Below are 18,535 nucleotides of genomic sequence, written 5' to 3' on the forward strand. Positions count from 1 at the left end.
GACAGAGGAGGATCCAAAGAAAACTGTCGGCTCCGCCGCTTTCATCGTAAGAATTCCAAAAGAAATGCAAGTAAAAACACAAGTCCGACCGGATTTAACATCCGGGGCAGAAAAAGGATTTGCTTTAGTGAGGCAACAGAGGTCAAAGCTGTTCATCTGAATGGGACAGGAATGAAAATAAGGGCTTTAAAGTCGACTTTGAGCTTTAAAAATCCGAGTAAAGGTTCATTTAAAATCATGTTTATTGCACAGTTTGAAGTTTTGTTTTTTTAGAACAGTTTGGGTTTGAAAGGCCTGGATGAGGCAGGAGATAACCCAACGGAGGAAAGACAGAGTTTCCGCTGGCTCCGGCTGAAGCTGCAGACCTAAAACCATATGTGTGTTGCAGCAGCAGCAGCATTGTGTGGGTCTTTGTGCGTTTCCCTGTGTGTATGTTCGGGGGGGGGGGGGGCTTAGCTGGAGGAGGGCTGCTCAGGCAGCAGGATCCCCGGGACAAACGGAGAGGCAGACGGACGGACAGAAAAACGACATGCTGCGGATGACAGGAGGGGGGCAGAGGCTTCCCACTGTGGTTTTTTTTTTATTTTATTTTTTGCAGGGCGGCTGGAGTCAGACGGAGAAACCAGCGCACGTCCGGCAAACGCCTTTAAGAAGTGTGAAAGAAGGAAAACATCAAAGTCGGTGACCCACCAGAGTCTTGGTCCATTTTGATTGACAGGGCTGGGCTCTGGGGGGCAGAGTCTTCGCTCAAAGAGTAGCTGTGCTCTGCTTGAATATCTGTGTGATTAGAAAGTGTTTCTCAGAAGGATGGAAACAGTGATGAAGCTTCAGTTCAGGGGTTTTCTCAACTCACAGCCCCCACCACTTCAGCAAAGAGGAAGCCATTTTTTAAAATCTTTACAACCTTTATTGACAAATGCAGCCCAGACGAGGTGTGACGAGGCCTTACAAATTGATCAAGAAAAACTGTTTTCATCCTCCTCTCCTGTCATTTTTCTGGCTTTGTGACCATGGCAACACCTGAAAGGTAGTCTGATTTGTAGTGACGGGCTGATACGAGGAGCGGGGGGGGGACGGCAGCTCCAGCGTGCCTGCAGGACGCCGCACCGGTCGTCAGGTGGACCTTTGTCACCTTCCTTCTCACATGCTTTGAACCTTCAGGGATAGACTCAAAGCGACTCACCTGGGCTGCTGTCCATGTCCAGGTGTAGGAAGGAGGGTCTGTCTGCCAGCAGGGGGCGCTCTAACAGGTGGTCGTCGAAGAAACTGTTGAATAATTCGCTGCTGAAATCGTCCATCTGGTCTCCCGAAAAAGGCTGCAAACGCAAAGACAAACATGGTGATGACGGAAGCCGTTTGGGAGAACATCCGCAGAACCCTGGAAACACGCAGAGATAAATGTTTACAATCTGTACAAACTTAGGATAAATATCAGGGGGGTTTTAAATGCCATGGAGGGATGAGTCGCCATGGCAACGCCCTGGGATTCTGTCTGGCTGCAGAGGAGATTGGGTTACAAGATAAGAAGCGCAAAAGAGCAGCCCAAAGCAAATATTTGATTAAATATAACAAACGACATCAACATTTAAAGGCTTATGATCAGCTTTTGTTTGTTTTTTAAAGAAAAAGTTAAATGCAACCAAATAAAGATGAAAAGCTCCTTTAAAAAAAAAAGGAACAAAAATGCTCTCTCCACGTCCAAAAGGTAGAAAATAACAGGGTGTTGTTTTCTGTGACTAAACAAGAGCCAATTACAACATCCAGCAAATACACCCCATAATTTCTCCCAGCTTAAGGGACGGTTTCAGGGAGCGTTAACGACGAGCTGCAGACTGTCAGTAGACCTCAGGAGCACAAAGGTCTGAATCTGAGGTGAATCTCAAAGAGTTTGATTAGTGCAGGAGAGAAAAAACAACAACCAAGGGGTATGGAAGGAGAAGAAGAGGGATTAAAGCTGGATGTGGCCCCGCTGCCTCCGCCGGCCCCCCCAGGCACAATGGCAGCAACTTTTGAGTACGAATGGATGGAACTGTTAGGAGCGATAAACCATAGTAACCATGGTGACGTCAGAGGTGGATGTTCTTCTGTCCTTGGCGACCGGCGTACAGATTTGTCACATCTTTGTTGCTCGAGTTCCCTCCCTACTCGCTAAAAGACCTTAAAGGGGCGGGACTTTCCCGTGTCATGGAATACGAACATTTCACAGAGACTATTTATGAATGGATTATTCATAAAAAAATAAATTCAAATGGAAAAAAGTTCAAATGTGGTCTATACTCGCCAATGTAGTGAACATTAAGGTTTTTTTCTCCTGGGAAATATCAAGAACAATGGGCTTTGGAATAGAAGATTGAGACACCCCAAAAACGGGGATTGTACTACAGAGTGCACTAAGTTGATTAAGTAGAAAGCAAGTGGGATTTTAGGAGCGTAATCGGATTCCTTCAAGTCTAGTTTCACGTGAAGAAGACAAGTTATGGACGAGTTTTTCTACGCAACTTTTGTACTACCATTTTGGGGCTTTACGTGCAAAACGCACATCCAATGAATGTTAAACTAGGTTGAACTGTGACCAATCAGGGACTACAGTATAAATCGTTATCGCAAAAGACGGCGAAAATAGTGATAAATGGTTACATTAAATGTGCTAAAGCAATCATTTGACCAATCAGGTAGACGCCTTTACATCATCGACCAATCAGATGGACGAGGGTCATTTGGAGTGTGACTTAAGCTATGTTGACTCTTATTTAAATTAAACGGTTACAGTGAAAGGGAAATTAGGTTTTTGGTTGTTTTGCTATTTGTTCCTGTATCGCAAGTTTGATTAGTAATATCTCCAATCGCAAGGTTTTGTCATATCGTGTAGCCCTAGTAGCGACAAATAGGTGACGTCCCTTTCATGGATGGGAAATTATTTATTGCGTTTTTGTGTCCAGCTGGAATTGTACGACACCAAGTCTTTCATATATCGGAATAGAGAGAAAGAAAAAATCTGGAGCGGGATTCACTACATTAACACCGCTATGACATTTCCAACTATACATGCACCAGAATTGGTAGCGACAGTCCAGTGTGAACACAGTTCGTTATAAGACACATGGTCAGTGTGAACGTAGCATTATGGTGATGAAACTGGAATCGTCTTTTGGTTTCACATCACTATTCATCATCAATTTTGTGTGGCACAAAAAAAAAGCGGGAACAACAGCCCTCCTTACGTGGACAACATGTCTAACAAACTGTAGAAGCAACTTGATTCCTGTTGTTTGAGTGGTGTGATGTCATAATGTGATGGGCGGAGTCATGCTTTTGCCACTCTTAAAAGCCCACATACCAAAAATGGATGCACTTCCTTCAGACATTTTTTAATTTATTTACTGGTCTTAGCCATTGAAATATGTGAAGATTTCACGTAAAGAAACCACAACTTTTCTCCCTTTTTCCACGCATGTTCACGTATGACCAAATTTTTCATCCATGCAATACGTGCTACAGGTACGTAGTGGCTGTGAGACACGATCTTGAGCAGTGACTGGTCCGAGAAAACGTTTCTATGGCAACCACTCGCCATAGAGTAAGGAGGGAGCTTGTTGATAGGCCATACCCCTACCACTTGAAAGTGGGCTACACGAAATCTGTCAAACGTTTTGAACATTGGACGTGGGGGGCTAGAAGGCTCCGCCTACTTTTATTGAGACCTCTGATTGGTCAGTTTACAACTAACAGAAGAAATATCATGAAAAAAATAAGGATTATCAAGGACATGTTTAAAAACGATATCAGATCCAGAACGGTTCTTCTGACCAATAGAACGACTGAGTAACAGCCGTTTATTTCCCTATAGAAGTCTATGGGATTTTGGCTTCTTAGGGCCAGCAGGTACTTCCTGTCTGGGGTCACTCAGTCCATTTCTCATACTACAAAAAATATGTTGTTTTTTCTTTCTTTCAATGGGAGCAGAAATTATTTTCAATCACCCAAAAAGATTATCTCTCAGTGTCAGAAACCAGGCAACCAGGACTGTGTTAGCGGCACGAAGAGTCAATCAACAGGAAACAGCATCAACAGATTAATCCTCAGTGTCGGTGAATGAGTCACTGTGCTACAATATTATTCTGGAAGCCTGGAACTGCAGTCTTCTGGTTCACACACACACAGCATGAGTCACTCTGGTCCTGAGCTAACACGCAGCAGCAGAACGATCACACACACACACACACACATATGGAGCCCAAATCCAACTCTTAAACAAATCCAGTGACGGAAATAACTTGATTTAATTAGCAACAAGTGTAAAAATTGCCGTACATTATTTCTGAAAATAGGCTTCATTGAATGGAAATCTGAACATGTCACAGCTGATAGCATCAAAAAATAGCAACACAACTGTAATAAAAATAACGAACTTCTAGTTTTTTCAGCAGACTCCTGGCTGGTACAAACCCTTTATGGTTTGAGAAGCAGTTTTGGGACAAATACAGTTTCATACTGAGTCTTGTTTGGGTTGCTGTTCCCCATCGAGTGGTCTGGTGGGAGAGTGTCTGCCTGAGTCTGGGGGAGAGTGGGTTAAAACTCACAGTTGGGTCACACTAAAGACTCCTACATAAAGGAACGAAAGCCTTCCTAAGAATGAGGGACTGGATTATGGGGTTCTATCAGTTTATTAAACCCATTTAATACTTTTTGGGGTCACAAGGTTTTGGAGTCCATCCAAACACCATGGATGGTTCACAAGTCCATAAAAGCCACACAACCACACACACATTTACACCTAGGAACAATTTAAACCTATTGATATTTTTTGACTAACCCTGAGTGCCCGAACAGAAAGGACCAGGATTTGAACCAGGGCCACCAAGCTGCACTTTTTCCAGTGGAGAATAAACTGCATCCACTGCTGTCTGGAATAAAAAATCCTTTCGGGAGCAAGAACTCTTTTGTCCTTTAGAGCGCCAACCAAAACCCCTTCTTTTCTCTAGACTCCTGCAGTCTTTGTCCTGACATTAAAACGTGAGATCCTGACTGTAGTCAGATCCAAGCCCCGAATGGGAACGCCGTCTTCAGACAAGTCAAACCCGTTCGCATTGGCGTTATGGCCGTTCAGTGGGCGTTTTGATTGCTACCAGACGAGGTGGTTTTCAGAAGGGTTAGGACGTCCCGATCCACCTGTGGGAACACCGAAACCCTCTTGCGAGTGTTGTTAGAGGCAGTAAAGGAATGATTCGAACCATCTGACCTTCATGGTTCTCATAATCAAGTCCTACCTGCTTCTCAGCTAAAAGAATCTTAATGATAAAAGAAATAGAAATGCTTTTATTTACTTTTTTTTTGTGCTTGTTTCTATGAGGTTATTGTCTCCACCCACATTTTTAAGGATGCAGATGATCTGAACTTAATAAAAACCTACCAAATTGTTGCTTATATAATGCAACAATAAACCAAATTATCCATGCAGACTGTGTCTTTGTCCTCCCGATCCATTTTCTGACAAAAGGTCAAGTCCTGGTTTCCCACAGCTGATGCTGATCTGCTTCATCAACCGGATCTTCGGCTGCGGTGTGAGTTACATTTCTTTCTCCAAATGCCTCGGCTGTGATTGTTTACTTATCTTCCTGTAGGGATTGGGTGGCACAGACACGATGCAGGACAAAAGATTTGGATCTTTGTGAGGCTGTGATGCCGGGCGGTGATGGATTCGGTTGAGCCTTTTTTTTTTTTAACTGCCGTTCACAGGCCCGAATGATGGGACATGTCACGATGACCACGAGCAAACGGAGAGGAAGAGGAGGACTGGCGCGATGGAGCGGTAATTTAACAGTAATTTGGGACGAAGAGAGGCTGAACAGGTTTGAGCTTTTAACAACTTGGAATATTTATGGAGAGACAGTACAAAAAAAGGACATAAAAGTAAAAATCACTCAGTTTTATAGCTGGACGTAAAGAATTTGATCACTTGAGGATGACATGATGGAAATGAGTTCTTATCAGTTTGTTGCAGCAGTAAGTCAGAAGCACTTCCTGTCTGTCTGACAATGATGTTTCACCTCTTTCTGCACGACTTCTGCCTTTTCCATTTCTCTTCTCTTTCACCTTCTTCAGCCTCTCTCCGAATGTTAATGAGATTTGGTTATCCATCCTAAACGTACTCGAGTGCATTTGCTGTGTTGGGACACGATTTGGCAAACCGTGCCGGCACGCAGAGGTGGTCCAGGTCACGGCTTGGTGGATGTCAGAAACAATTTTTAGACTCTGTCTTTGTAAAAGTTGTAATAGACTCTGACTGTGTTCTTTGTTAAAGACCCACTCTGGTAAAAATCGTACTTGCGACGTAGAAAATACGCTGGGCGGGTCCACAAGCTCCTTGCTCCGCTCCATTCTGATTCATCCACTAATAGACACATAGATCCGTGTACGTTTTTGTCTTCCTGTCCGAGCTGGAGTCTGGATCCAAACTGTACGGCTGAATAGTGCCGATGCTGGTTGCCCTTTTTCTTGCACCGCTACTGTTAGCTCGGGGTGTAAGCTAGCGGGAGAGCGCATAAACAGATGGATGATGGGAAAGGGGAGGTAGGGAGTCTCCCTGCCAATGGTCTTGCCCACAAAAGGCAGGGTAAATTTCTAATAAACTCCCCTGCCGTTCTGCAGAAACTATGTCCTAGAAAACGACACAGGTTCTTGATTTTTTTTTTTCTAAAAACATCATAATCGTAGTGAAAAGACTACTGGGAAAGCTTTGAAAATGGATCAGAAGATGATGGGAGTTGGACTACTTTTATGTTATGATCCTCTCACACAGGCCTCAGGTCCTCAGGTGCAGGACCCCTGGAGGTCTCCATGGTCGTGAAGGTCTCATCTACTGTGGAGGTTTTTAAGAAAAAGCTTAAAACTGATTGTTTTAGCTAGTTTGACACTTTCTTCTGTTTTTGTTTTCTTTATTTTAGATTTTAATTGAACAGTACGGGATGTATGAAAGCATCCGTCTTAGGCCCCTACCATTATATTTACTCGCCATGCACACACAGAAGCTGACTAGTGTTTTAAAACTCAAAACATCAGCAATTTTCTCTTTTATTTCACTCTTAAACTTGTACATGTGGAGACCAATTCATTTTTATATTTAAATTTAGGACCCAAAATGTGTCTTTTTTTCTGTCTTTATGTTTGGTACTTCATGCAGAGAGTAGCTAAGATTTACTTAAACATTTTTTATGTCCGCCTTATAAGTAAATACAATGAATTAGTTCCACTTAGATGCAATTTAGTGATGGTTTTTGAAAGAAATGAACTAAAACCTGGAATTTCTAATAAAAATGAACAGAATAAAAGTGCAGGGATCATATCACTGAGCTGTAATCCTGCCAGGCGCAGATGAAAAAGCGAGCGTTTGCCTGTATTTGGCTTTCTGTGGCTGTGGCGGTTTGACTGAGCGTAACTCCATCTGACACAGAGAGAGCGGAGCTGGCGGGGGGGGGGATACAGCGCACGCCACGGCCAACCAGAGGGACGTCAACGGAGTTCCAGCTCCCAATAAAACGCCAGAGGAGTAGTTTTTTTCCTGCTCGCATGCACACTGATGCATGCCTGCACACATTCCAACTCGCGGCTGAGGAGCCAATCGGCTGTCGGCAATGGAAAGGCGGTGGGTGTGGCTTTGCATAACTGGAGTGCAGGGGCTGAATGGAGAGTCGAATGGGATGAAAGGGAGGAAAGATGAAAGAAAAGTCGATAAATAAAAGAAGCTGTGCGCTAGTTTATAGAAAACTTAAACACACTTTCATACAAGACACAGTTTAATAAACAACTACCAGCTTATAAAATCTGAATTTCTACTGATTTTCCTAAATCAAGTATGACTTTATTCTGACAGGACGAACGAGTTAAATGATGGGCTGATATTAAAAACGCAGCTTTGATCCCTTGCAGGCCTTTTCGGCGGGTTGCCCCAACCTGCATGGAGCCCCCCCCCCCCCCCCCCCCCCCCCCCCAGCAGGTGATGAACTGGAGCTGAACAGATTCAGCTTTAGCTGTGGAACTGCAGCTAAACCGTGCACACATTAGAATTGCAAAAAAGAGTGTTTGGAGTTAATAAATGAGAGTATTTTCCATGCATGTGCATGCAGACAGCAGCTCGGGGGATAATTTAGTCCTTCCTGAACCTTCCGTAAGGTCGTTTAGGAGAGATCCTGTCATGACTGTGAAGGTTGTCATTAGACGCGGTTGCCTCTGCAGGTGAAGTCGGGCAAAAGCGAGACTGAAAACTCGCAAATCTTTTCATCAGATTTGAACAAATTGAGGGAGAATTTCTTTAAAAAGAAAGAAAAAAAAAAGGCGAAAACTTGATAAACCGAAGTGGCGTTTGGAAGCTGCGCCGCAGATGTCCCAGACGCTGCAAATAAATCAAGTTTTTTACCGCATCACAAACTATTTGAACTGGAACGACACAAAAAAAGATGAGGAATTGAGTCAACCGAGGACTTAGGAGGAAGTAAAAGTGATGGAACAACCTGTCACCTAGTTTGTCAGGAAAAATAAACATTTGTGACAAACTTTGAGGTGTTTTTGTTGTGTTTTATTCAAAAATTATGATTTGTTTTCCAATTAATATTTATTTAATTTAAAAAAAATCTTATTTCAATCTTGTCACCGGTTTACCAACATTTTTTTAAAAACATATTTTAGTAAAAATGCATTAGTAACACACTTTGGAAGACCTATGCTTTGTATTTTAAATGCATGTATCATAAAATAATGCATTATTTGCATCTAAAACTGCTGTAATAAGTTTATAGCCTAACATAAGGACACTTTTCATTATTAATGAGAATTTGTAGGGAAAACTGATAAAAAAAAAAGTAGATACATCTTCAATTTAATAGATTTTTAAAGGAAATTCCTTTAAAATGAGGTGAACTTATTTCAGTACAGCATCCTATCCTGAAATACTACACAGGAGGTTTCTCCCACATGTCCTCAGTGGTTTTTGCTCAGCCTCACAGCACAGGGGCTCTTTAATTTAGAGCAGACAGGGGAGGTTTCAACCACAAGCAGACAGTCCGACTGACTCACTGACTGGGACAGAGGTCTGTCTAAATAAAAACTGGTTCCGTTAAAAAAAGATCGGCTCCTCCGTCTCAATATTTGAACATCTTAAGTGATACATTTGAGAAATTTGACTTTTTAATTTCAAATTTAAAAAGTTTCACTCAGAAATCAATTTATAGCAATATAGCTTTTTGTATAAAAAATTATCTTTTAAAGAACAAATTCTCCATTTTGTTAAAATAAAAATAAAAATTCCCTGCGTCCATCCACCTTAACTCATCAGTCATCCAGAAGCGGATTCAAAGCCATCACCTGTTGATGGAGAGATTTCCTGCAGCACCTTAACGCCGCATCTCTGCAGCAAACTTAAAAAAAAAAAAAAAATCAAAAGACATTTATGTGGAAATAAAAGAGGCAAATATATAAGGACTAAGAGAAATACAATTAGGAGGAACCGCCTGCAGGAATCAACAGGTGAGCCCTCCAGTCAACCAGCAGATGTTTCCGGTCTCGCGCTCAGTAAAAACACACTAACGTAAATAACGGGCGTTATGGTCAAGGCCCCGGATGTATGTCAGGATCTAGGTCCGGCTCCGGGCGGATTCACACACGGGGGCAGATCAGAACCGCTCAGCGGGACTCACCACATTCGTGAGGAAGTCTCCGTCGCTGAGTTCCTCCAGGTCCAACAGGTTGGCTCCCGCCGACGGGTAGAGTTTCTCCGCCGTCAAACTGTCCAAAATAGACTCCATGACGTCCGTCAGTCCGTCCGCCTGTCCTCAGACAGATGGACAGATCTATAGGATGTTGGGAGGTGGTGATGGGGCACTAACAGTTCATTAAAATGAGACCGTTTGGGTGTCTTTCTCCAAACCCAGCCGCCGTGAACGCCTCCTCCTCCTCCTCAGTGAGGCTAAAAAGCTTTTCTGTCAGCGCGAGGAGACAAAATTCCCGCAGTCACACATCCTAGCTGCTCCTGAATGCAACAGAAACGCTGCGGCTGTCAGCCACGCGCGTCTCAATATGAACACACCCCGCCCCCTAATGCGTCATCAGCGGACCACGCCCCCACTAAATCGCACAACTCTTTTACGCCCACATTTTGAAAACCTTGTTATAAACGTCCTTAAAAAACATTTTTAGCTTAATAAAACAAACAAACAAAAAAGGAAAATGTTTTACTTGAACACTTTCACATATTTTATTGATATTTTTTGCTGTTTTAATTATAAATTTGGATGAAAGTGGCCTATTTTTAAATAAACAATGGAAAAATAATCTTTATGGTCTCACATGGGATTGTTGAAGGTGAATATGAGCTCATTGCTCACTGCCAACAAAAAAAAGCGCCTTAATAATGCATACATTCGAGCTCTATAGACATAGAATTTGTTATGAATAGACAATAACGCAATAAATATTAAACTTCTTTAAGAACCATAAAGAAAAGAAATCTCAAATACTAACTGAACTGTATATCACAACTGGACTAAGTGGCCCCGCCCCCCCGACTTTCCTTATGGGAAGTTCCCGCCAAAATCCTATAGACTGCTATAGAGAAATAAACAGCTGTTACTCTTTCTTGTTTTTCTGTAGTTTCAGTTACCCAAGTTTTAAACTGACCAATCAGATGCCTCAATAAAAGTAGGTGGCGCCTGCTGGCCCCCGCCCCCACGTCCAATTGTTTGATTGACAGATTTTCTTTAGCCTGCTTTCGAGAAGTAGGGCCGTGGCCTTCCAACATGCTCACTCCTGATTGGTTGCCATAGAAATGTTGACTCAGACCGACTGGACCAATCACTGCTTAGTGACTACGTCTGGCTCCAACATGGCCGTGTCTGTATTGCAAAAAAAAAAAAAAAAGGCGACTAAATCGACTTTGTTCGGTTGAGTCGGAAGTGAGCTATTTTCTCACTCGCTCCAGTTCTCCGATTAAGTCAATCAGACTTTCTGTGCCCACATTGCAGTTTTTCATTTTATATTTTTATTCTTCTTCTTCGTGTGGCTTTATTCGTACTTCTTCCGTGGTTTTAATGTGGTTCATTGGTGATACATCTGTGAAATTTTCTCGTACAGACCACAACTTTTTTTAAAATGTATGCATAGCGGCTGTGTGACACTTGCTACATCCCGTTTGGGAATTGATGTTATTGATTTGTTTTAACCCTATGCATTACGTGAGTTTTTTAATTTTGAGTGACAGGTGGGCGGAACCACAGGGGGAATCAAAACGAACCGCCCAGTCCCCCAGTGGGCGGAGTAAACTGCAGTCAAAGTGCCATTTGAAGGCTTTAATGTAGTCCTGGTTGAGATCGGAAATTAAGTTCCAGTGAGTAAACGGTTTCCTACTTCTATCGTGAAAAGATCGTAAATTTTGTGTTGAGCTGGTACGACCGTTTTGAGGACCATGCATGCGTGGGATGAGCTGCATAATCCACCGGCAGATTGCTCATTTCCAGTTGACATGAAGGTCATTGAAGAGGGTGCGGTGCACAGTGACTGCCGTTTACCCTGCAAGTGTCCAATTCAAACAGTGCTTTATTATGTAATTGCGTAATTTTACTCGCCACCTTATCTCCTACTGGTTTCTGGTTGCAGTCCTACTTTTTCCTTCACTTTTCTCACCCCTCTCTACCAGGAGGTCCCTTACATTTCTTCTACACGGAGACACCGGGTAACATGATGTCCCTCCTTTTCCTTTTCTTCTCCTCCGGTGTTAGATGACTGGAGTGCCTTTCAAAGCAGGTTTCCTCCTCTTCTTTTTGGGTTTTCTTTGGAAAAACCCCTCTGCAGGCGTCCTTCCTTTCATTGAACAAATCAACTTTCCGGCGCTCCATTGACCTGCGCTCCTGAACTGCCCACGTTTCCCAGAAGCCTCTGCTCTGCCTGAATATTTCACTGTCGTCTGAAATGAAATTACCCTCTTTTCTGGATAAAAAGTGAGCACCAAAAAGCCAACGTTCATGCAGCTTCAACCCCCCTTCCCGTTGTTGTTCGTGGCCAAATGGCTTAAACAACATCTCTGCCTCTCCTGTGAACTCTACTGTGAACCGCTGCAGGAAAAAAGATGCGTCTGCATCATCGGTTGTAAACCGAGCAGAGCTTTTTTCCTCTGTTTGGATGCATCCCGCCCGTGATTGGCTGCTCCGTCCTCTGATGCGCGCTTCCCGCCGTCGCCTTCCGATTGGCCGATCGGCGGCAGTGATGCAGGCATGACTCTTGTTCTATTCTGAGCCAAAAGCTGGCACGGGGTCTTGACCTTTTGTCTCCGTGGCGACTGCCGACATCACACTTCGGAGGGATCAGCATCATCTTCCCTGTGCCGGGGAGGCTGGGGTGGGTTGGCGTCACAGACGAGGGGAGCAGCCAGAACAAAGCTTGTGATGGGGTGGATGCACAGCGGCGGGTGACTCAGCCGTGGCTCTCCTCCCTGATGCGCCGCCTCAACCAGACATTTATTAAACTAGCTTCACCTCACGGCTTCTTTGGCATTCTGCTCACATGTTTAAACATCCATGTGGTTCACTTCCTGTAAACCTTGTGTCTAAAAGACTTGGAGGGGTGAGGAGGGCAAACAAGGATCACAAGTGGCAACTTTCAGGTTCGCTCTCAACCTCACTGTAAGTTAGGAAAATATTCTTATTTTGGAGAGTATTTACTGTTCCTAAAAGAGTAAAGTTAAGTAAATAGTATTCGTCAGCTTCGCAATTCTTGCATTCATGAACTTGTGAGTTTTTGGAGAGTTTCAATTTCTTTGCAGGATGTCAGAATTGCCTCCCAGAGCTGCCACTTGGCTGTGAAACTGCCTCCCACCCTCAGAGATATTTTGCTGGAGGATGCTCCAAAGGTTCTCAAAAGGCTTGAGGTCAGGGGAGGATGGGGGTCACACCATCAATTCACCTCCTTTTCTGCCCACAGCAGCCAATGATGCAGAGGTATTCCTTGCAGCACGGGACGGTCCATTCTTGTCATGCATGAAGTAGCTTTTCCTTTTAATCTAGGTGTCTGAGATTGATGTCAGGGATCCACAAAGTCCTGAGACACAACATCATCCACAAGTTTCACTGAAAAACTGAGAATTGTATCTTTTTGAGACTTTTCTTGTTTGGCTGCTGTGACATTAATGTTCTATTTTATCTCTGACCTTACCTTAAATGCAGTTTGCATAATCATATGGAATGCACTGCAGATGAAACTCACCTGTTCGGGTAACAACGGGTAGTAAAAGGGGCCAAAAAAGCTTCCGCTGTCACAGAGCTGGAACAGGTTTGAAGAACAGCAGAGCGAAGTGACGGAGAACCATCAACAGCAATACGGCAAATTTTCAAAACAAGACAACAAGCCCGCGTTCACACAATCTATAGCAGTCGACGAGTCGCTAAAAAGCCCCAAAATACACAATGATTTAAAAAATCGGATAAAAAAAAAATCCATCTTTCAGATGAGAAATGAAAGTTTTCCAACCTCAGCTTCACGTCTTTCATTATATCTGTGTTGTTTAAACTGTGGGGCAGCAGGGTGGAGTAATTGGACAATAAATGTTCGTTGGGAGAACAAAGCAAAGAGGAAAAACATCAAAGTTTCCATGTCTGTCCATCTGGAGATGCTGTGTTCACTGTAACCGTGACGACAGGACTGTCTCCTCCTCTGCCTGCTGTCAGACTGTCCAGCTGCCGACGAAACCCCAGGATTTTTTCCATCTTTTTTGTCTTATTTTCCGTCCGTCTGCCCCCCCCCCCCTTTTTTTTAAGTATTTTGTTGAACATGAAGATCTGAAGGTGTGTGGAAGAAAGAAACGCAACCACAAACCGACAGGTTTGATTAACATATGGTGCTTTTATTAACACACTTCAGTATAATTGATCAAGCTGAGCATTCATAAATGAATGTGAAGTTAACTCTCTGATTCTCTTTACCAAAAACTGTCAACCCCCCCCCCCCCCCCCCAAAAAAAATCCTTTATTAGATGTGGTAAGGCAGCTCATCTTTCCACATCATCGACTAATAGGCCTGTGGTGCCCCCTAGTGGATGGAAAGCCACATGACAACACAACTTGTGAGTGAAATGTACGTTTTTGCTAATTTTCTAACTTATCTTTCAGCTTTTGGACCTTAACTGAACAAACATTTCCCTTCTGTCAGGTTGCTACTTTTATTAATTACTAATAACGTTAATTCACAATGTTTAATTTAAAAAAAGGCCATTATTTGATATTTTTAGTTGCATAAAAAAACCTGCTTTATGTCTTATGGCTACCTTTAAATCAATATTGTCAATTCATTTATATTAAAGCCCAAAACTGCATTGAGGGGTTGCATTTCTCTTAATTAGGATGCATCAAATGTGACCCAAAAAAGCAGACAGGTCTGGTCTGCTTTATCCTCTTGAGGTGAACAATACAAGAACTCACACACACACACACACACACAAACACACACACACGTCCCAGCCGTCGCCATTTATATTCAGACGCAGAAAAAGGTGATTTTTTTTTTTCACCACTGCATGGTCTTGGAGCGGGTTAGTTTCCGTGTCAGAGCGTGGCGGACCGTCAGCATGTAGGAGCGGCGGTCAGGCAGGGGCCGCTGTTGGTCCAACACCAGCCTGACACACAACACACAAAGCACAACAACTGACTGAGTTGATTGATTGTGTGTTTTTGCTTTAATTGCACCAGTTTTATTGACACTATCTAACATTTAAAAGTTCAATCAATGGTAAAAACATGGAAAAAACACAATTTTTATTTGTAATCTGTGAATTCTGTTTAAAAAAAAGCTAAATATCTATCAGACCTGATGAGCTGAAGGACAGCTGCTTCCACTCCTGAAGCTGCCTCAGCCACAGACAGCTCTGTGAAGCTGCACCTACAAACACGGAAGCAGAGGTGCAGCGAAGAATTAAGACAAAAAAAAAAACAGTTTGTTAAACTTCAAAGCAAAAGACTCACAAACCTTAAATCTTTAGCGAGCCTCCCTCCTTCCTCTGTTGTCACCTTCCTGCCAACCTCCAGGTCGGCCTTGTTGGCGACCAGCACTGTGGGAACAACTGACGCACACACACACACACACACACACACCCACACACACACACACACACACACACACACACACACAGTGAAGTGTCAGTAAAGCAGCTTCATGAGGTCTGGACGCGCTACCTATGATACCAAACAAGGCCTGTGTTTCTGCTCCGTCTCTGTGTGTGTGTGCGTGTGTGTGTGTGTGTGTGTGTGTGTGTGTGTGTGACAGCAGACAGAGGTGCAAACACAGGCCAACTCAGCATTTCATCAAATGCTTTTTCAGATCTTATTGTCTTTTTAACCAAAAATCTGGAGTTTTTATTGGATGTGAGGAGACAAAAAAACCCCAGATATTAGAAGCTTGTTTTTGTTACTGAACTTTATGAACCGGAATGTTCTAATAAAAAAAGAATCAACGTACTGAGAGAGTGTTTGGTTTTGTCAATGAGTGCCTTGAGGCGAGGAACCTCGGTGAAGGTGAGGCGTTGGGTGATGGAGTACAGCAGGAGAAAACCATCAGCCCAGCAGATGTAGGACTCCAGAGAAGCAGGGACACCGTCCTGGAGGACCAGAACCTGCCAAACAGGAAGTAGTTTATTGTGAAGGTAAAATCAATCCTCATTGCATTTTAATAAACCAACCATGCATCATGTTTACCCCCCATATGGGCACAATGTCTCTCATTATAGCATATAGATGCCAACATAGATCCTATCATTTCAGGTCTTTTTACTCATTTTAATTTTGTGTGTTTTTGTCCATAAAATCTTTATTTTCAAACAAATAATAAACTGTTATGGTGACTTTTTCCTTGAACTGGAAAATACGGTGGCCCAGAAGGGTCACAACACAACACATTAACTTTATACACAACACACTAACTTTACACACAACACACTAACTTTACACACAACACACTAACTTTACACACAACACACTAACTTTACACAGAACACATTAACTTTACACACAACACATTAACTTTACACACAACACATTAACTCACAACACAATAACTCACAACACAATAACTCACAACACAACACATTAACTCACAACACAACACAATAACTCACAACACAACACATTAACTCACAACACAACACATTAACTCACAACACAACACATTAACTCATGGCCCAGAAGGGTCACAACACAACACATTAACTTACCTCACAACACATTAACTCACAACGGAAGTAAAGCAGCAATTGAAGTGCTTTTATTCTGAAATTTCTACTGGGCTGAGCAGCTAACTACCTAACAGAAAGTAATGCCACAGTGAGCTGTGGAGGGAGCATGTTATTGCTACAAGAGAAGCTAGCAGCAGTGTAGCCAGAAACTTTGTCTGTACTACGGTTCTCCTTCCTCTAAACACACACAATATGAACGCACACTCCTCCCTCCGCTCTGACACCCCCCTCTGTCGCTGCACGCGCGATCCTCTCCTCCTTTTTCAGAATAAAAGCACTTCAATTGCTGCTTTACTTCCGTTGTGAGTTAATGTGTTGTGAGGTAAGTTAATGTGTTGTGTTGTGACCCTTCTGGGCCATGAGTTAATGTGTTGTGTTGTGAGTTAATGTGTTGTGTTGTGAGTTATTGTGTTGTGTTGTGAGTTAATGTGTTGTGTTGTGAGTTATTGTGTTGTGTTGTGAGTTAATGTGTTGTGTTGTGAGTTAATGTGTTGTGTTGTGAGCTATTGTGTTGTGTTGTGAGTTAATGTGTTGTGTGTAAAGTTAATGTGTTGTGTATAAAGTTAATGTGTTGTGTGTAAAGTTAATGTGTTGTGTATACAGTTAATGTGTTGTGTGTAAAGTTAATGTGTTGTGTGTAAAGTTAGTGTGTTGTGTATAAAGTTAATGTGTTGTGTTGTGACCCTTCTGGGCCACCGTAGGAAAAAGTGTCCAAGCTTATTCCTTTGAAATTATAAGTAAAAAAAAATAATCATCATTTTTACCTTACATGGTAAATCCAGGATCTCCAGATCCACGTCCTCGTGGTCCACCGTCCGACTGCACCGGTACGTCATTTCTGCAGGAGCGTCCGTCACGTCACGTCACGTCACGGGAGGTGTGAAGAGGAGTGGCGTGGAATGTGACGTCTTACCTCTTTTGTGGTCATATTCTCCTATGAAGCGTTTGGTGATGAAGCGAACGCAAAGCGCTGCAGACAGAACATAGAATAGAATACAATAGAATAGAATAGAAAATATAAACATGCAGGTTATGTGCACATTGTAATTAGGTAAAAAAAATATTTAAAACACTTAATAAGAGACAAAAGCCATGTTGTCAATAAGGAGGTAAAAGTATATTAAAATAAAAAAAACATATGCATATACCAACATGCATGAAGAATATTGTGTTTGTCGTTCATTTTTAGCATTTTAAGTTTTTTTAAACTTCGGTCAAGCATCTCTAATATTCAGATGATTTAAAATCATTTCAAAGCTGTTTTTACTCAACTCAAACATTAGAACTTTAACAATCTGTGAGTGAAAACAGACTAGGTAAAGTATTCCTTTGTCTGTTCTTTAGTCTTTCAAACGTACACAATGATCATAAATCAATGTAGAAACTATCAAACGCTTATATTTGCAATCACATAAGTAAAAAAACTACCTCACATGGCAAAATGAAACAAAAAACAACAGCAAAATTCTAAAAGATATTTCAAATCTCTGACAACTTGAAGGAAATGTACTCGAGTTGTGCTTAAAAAACCTCCTAGTGGCTGCTGACAGCCACCAAACGGCAGAATTCAGGAGCGAAAAAAGAAAGGAAAAAATAGGAAAATGTAAGCACAGCATAAAAACATTAAATCACTGATGATATCAAAGAGGAATCATTTATAAAAAAGAGGGAAATTAAAGGATCAATCACACAAACAGAGACCTAACATGACAGAAAATACACAAAACTACACAAATATGTCAAACTTCTGCACAAAAATGTTTTTTTCTTACCCGTTTTCCCGGTGTCCCCGGCGCCCAGAACGAGGACTTTGACTGGCAGCATGGTGGAAGCCCCCCCGGCACCCACCCTGGGGGGTTGGGGGGGTCGCAATCGCAGGAGGAGAGGTAGAAATATGGAGGATTTACAGAAATGCACACAGCCGGTGCAGCACTGAGGATCCCAGGAGCTGTTTTTTTTTTTTTTTAAAGAGGAGGGGGGTCAGGCAGAAACTGTCTCCTCCTCCTGTGGCTCGTGTTTGGTGGGGATGAGGGTCCAAATCCCACTTTGACGTTCAGGTGAAGGTGGTAAAGAAAGGTGAGAATCTTCTCCAGAGAGAAGGGTGGAAACCAGCAGCAGGAGCGGGTTCTCCGGCGGGTCTGACCTCTGACCTCTCTGTGAACTTCCAAGCAGCTGTCGCCGAGCGCCGCTCAGAGCGTTTGCAGATCAGCGGTTTGTTTAGGTTTGATTTTCGGATAAAAGGGGACGACGTTCCGCCATGTTTGATGACTGAGT

At 42.7% G+C, this 18,535-nt stretch overlaps 2 protein-coding genes across 6 annotated transcripts in view; both read right to left on the reverse strand.

Moving 5' to 3' along the window:
* Window positions 1-10,070, reverse strand: part of creb3l1 (cAMP responsive element binding protein 3-like 1) — a 23,540-nt gene extending 13,470 nt beyond the window's left edge. For 3 of the 5 annotated variants that reach the window (XM_078931271.1, XM_011485528.4, XM_078931269.1), the window contains exons 1-3: window positions 9,690-10,070; window positions 1,184-1,316; window positions 691-777 (exon numbers count right to left, since the gene is read on the reverse strand). In XM_078931271.1, the coding sequence (XP_078787397.1) occupies window positions 691-777; window positions 1,184-1,316; window positions 9,690-9,797 (328 nt within the window). In that variant the 5' untranslated portion in view covers window positions 9,798-10,070. The remainder of the gene's footprint in view (window positions 1-690; window positions 778-1,183; window positions 1,317-9,689) is intronic. The other 2 variants (XM_011485534.4, XM_078931272.1) reach the window with 1 other exon arrangement.
* A 4,337-nt stretch (window positions 10,071-14,407) lies between these two features.
* LOC101167022 (ras-related and estrogen-regulated growth inhibitor) lies at window positions 14,408-18,241 on the reverse strand. Its single transcript, XM_078931279.1, has 7 exons — window positions 18,034-18,241; window positions 17,175-17,231; window positions 17,026-17,099; window positions 15,490-15,643; window positions 15,001-15,094; window positions 14,842-14,913; window positions 14,408-14,650 (listed from the first exon to the last, which is right to left on the reverse strand). Exons 1-7 carry the CDS (start codon window positions 18,083-18,085, stop codon window positions 14,542-14,544), a joined length of 612 nt encoding a protein of 203 aa, XP_078787405.1. The 5' UTR covers window positions 18,086-18,241; the 3' UTR covers window positions 14,408-14,541.
* Between the last annotated feature and the right edge of the window lie 294 nt (window positions 18,242-18,535).

This window comes from Oryzias latipes, chromosome 2 (genome assembly GCF_053564925.1).
Source record: "Oryzias latipes strain Hd-rR chromosome 2, Olatipes_Hd-rR_3.1".
Lineage (NCBI taxonomy): Eukaryota > Metazoa > Chordata > Actinopteri > Beloniformes > Adrianichthyidae > Oryzias > Oryzias latipes.

What these genes read in the sequence shown, in the direction of transcription:
- LOC101167022 (XM_078931279.1), bottom strand. Translation starts at nt 18,085, where the DNA reads ATGCTGCCAGTCAAAGTCCTCGTTCTGGGCGCCGGGGACACCGGGAAA. An exon ending in CGGGGACACCGGGAAAACGG is followed by an intron (nt 17,232 to 18,033) that starts GTAAGAAAAAAA and finishes TTCTGTCTGCAG; the next exon opens with CGCTTTGCGTTCGCTTCATC. An exon ending in AGGCTCGCTAAAGATTTAAG is followed by an intron (nt 14,914 to 15,000) that starts GTTTGTGAGTCT and finishes CCGTGTTTGTAG; the next exon opens with GTGCAGCTTCACAGAGCTGT.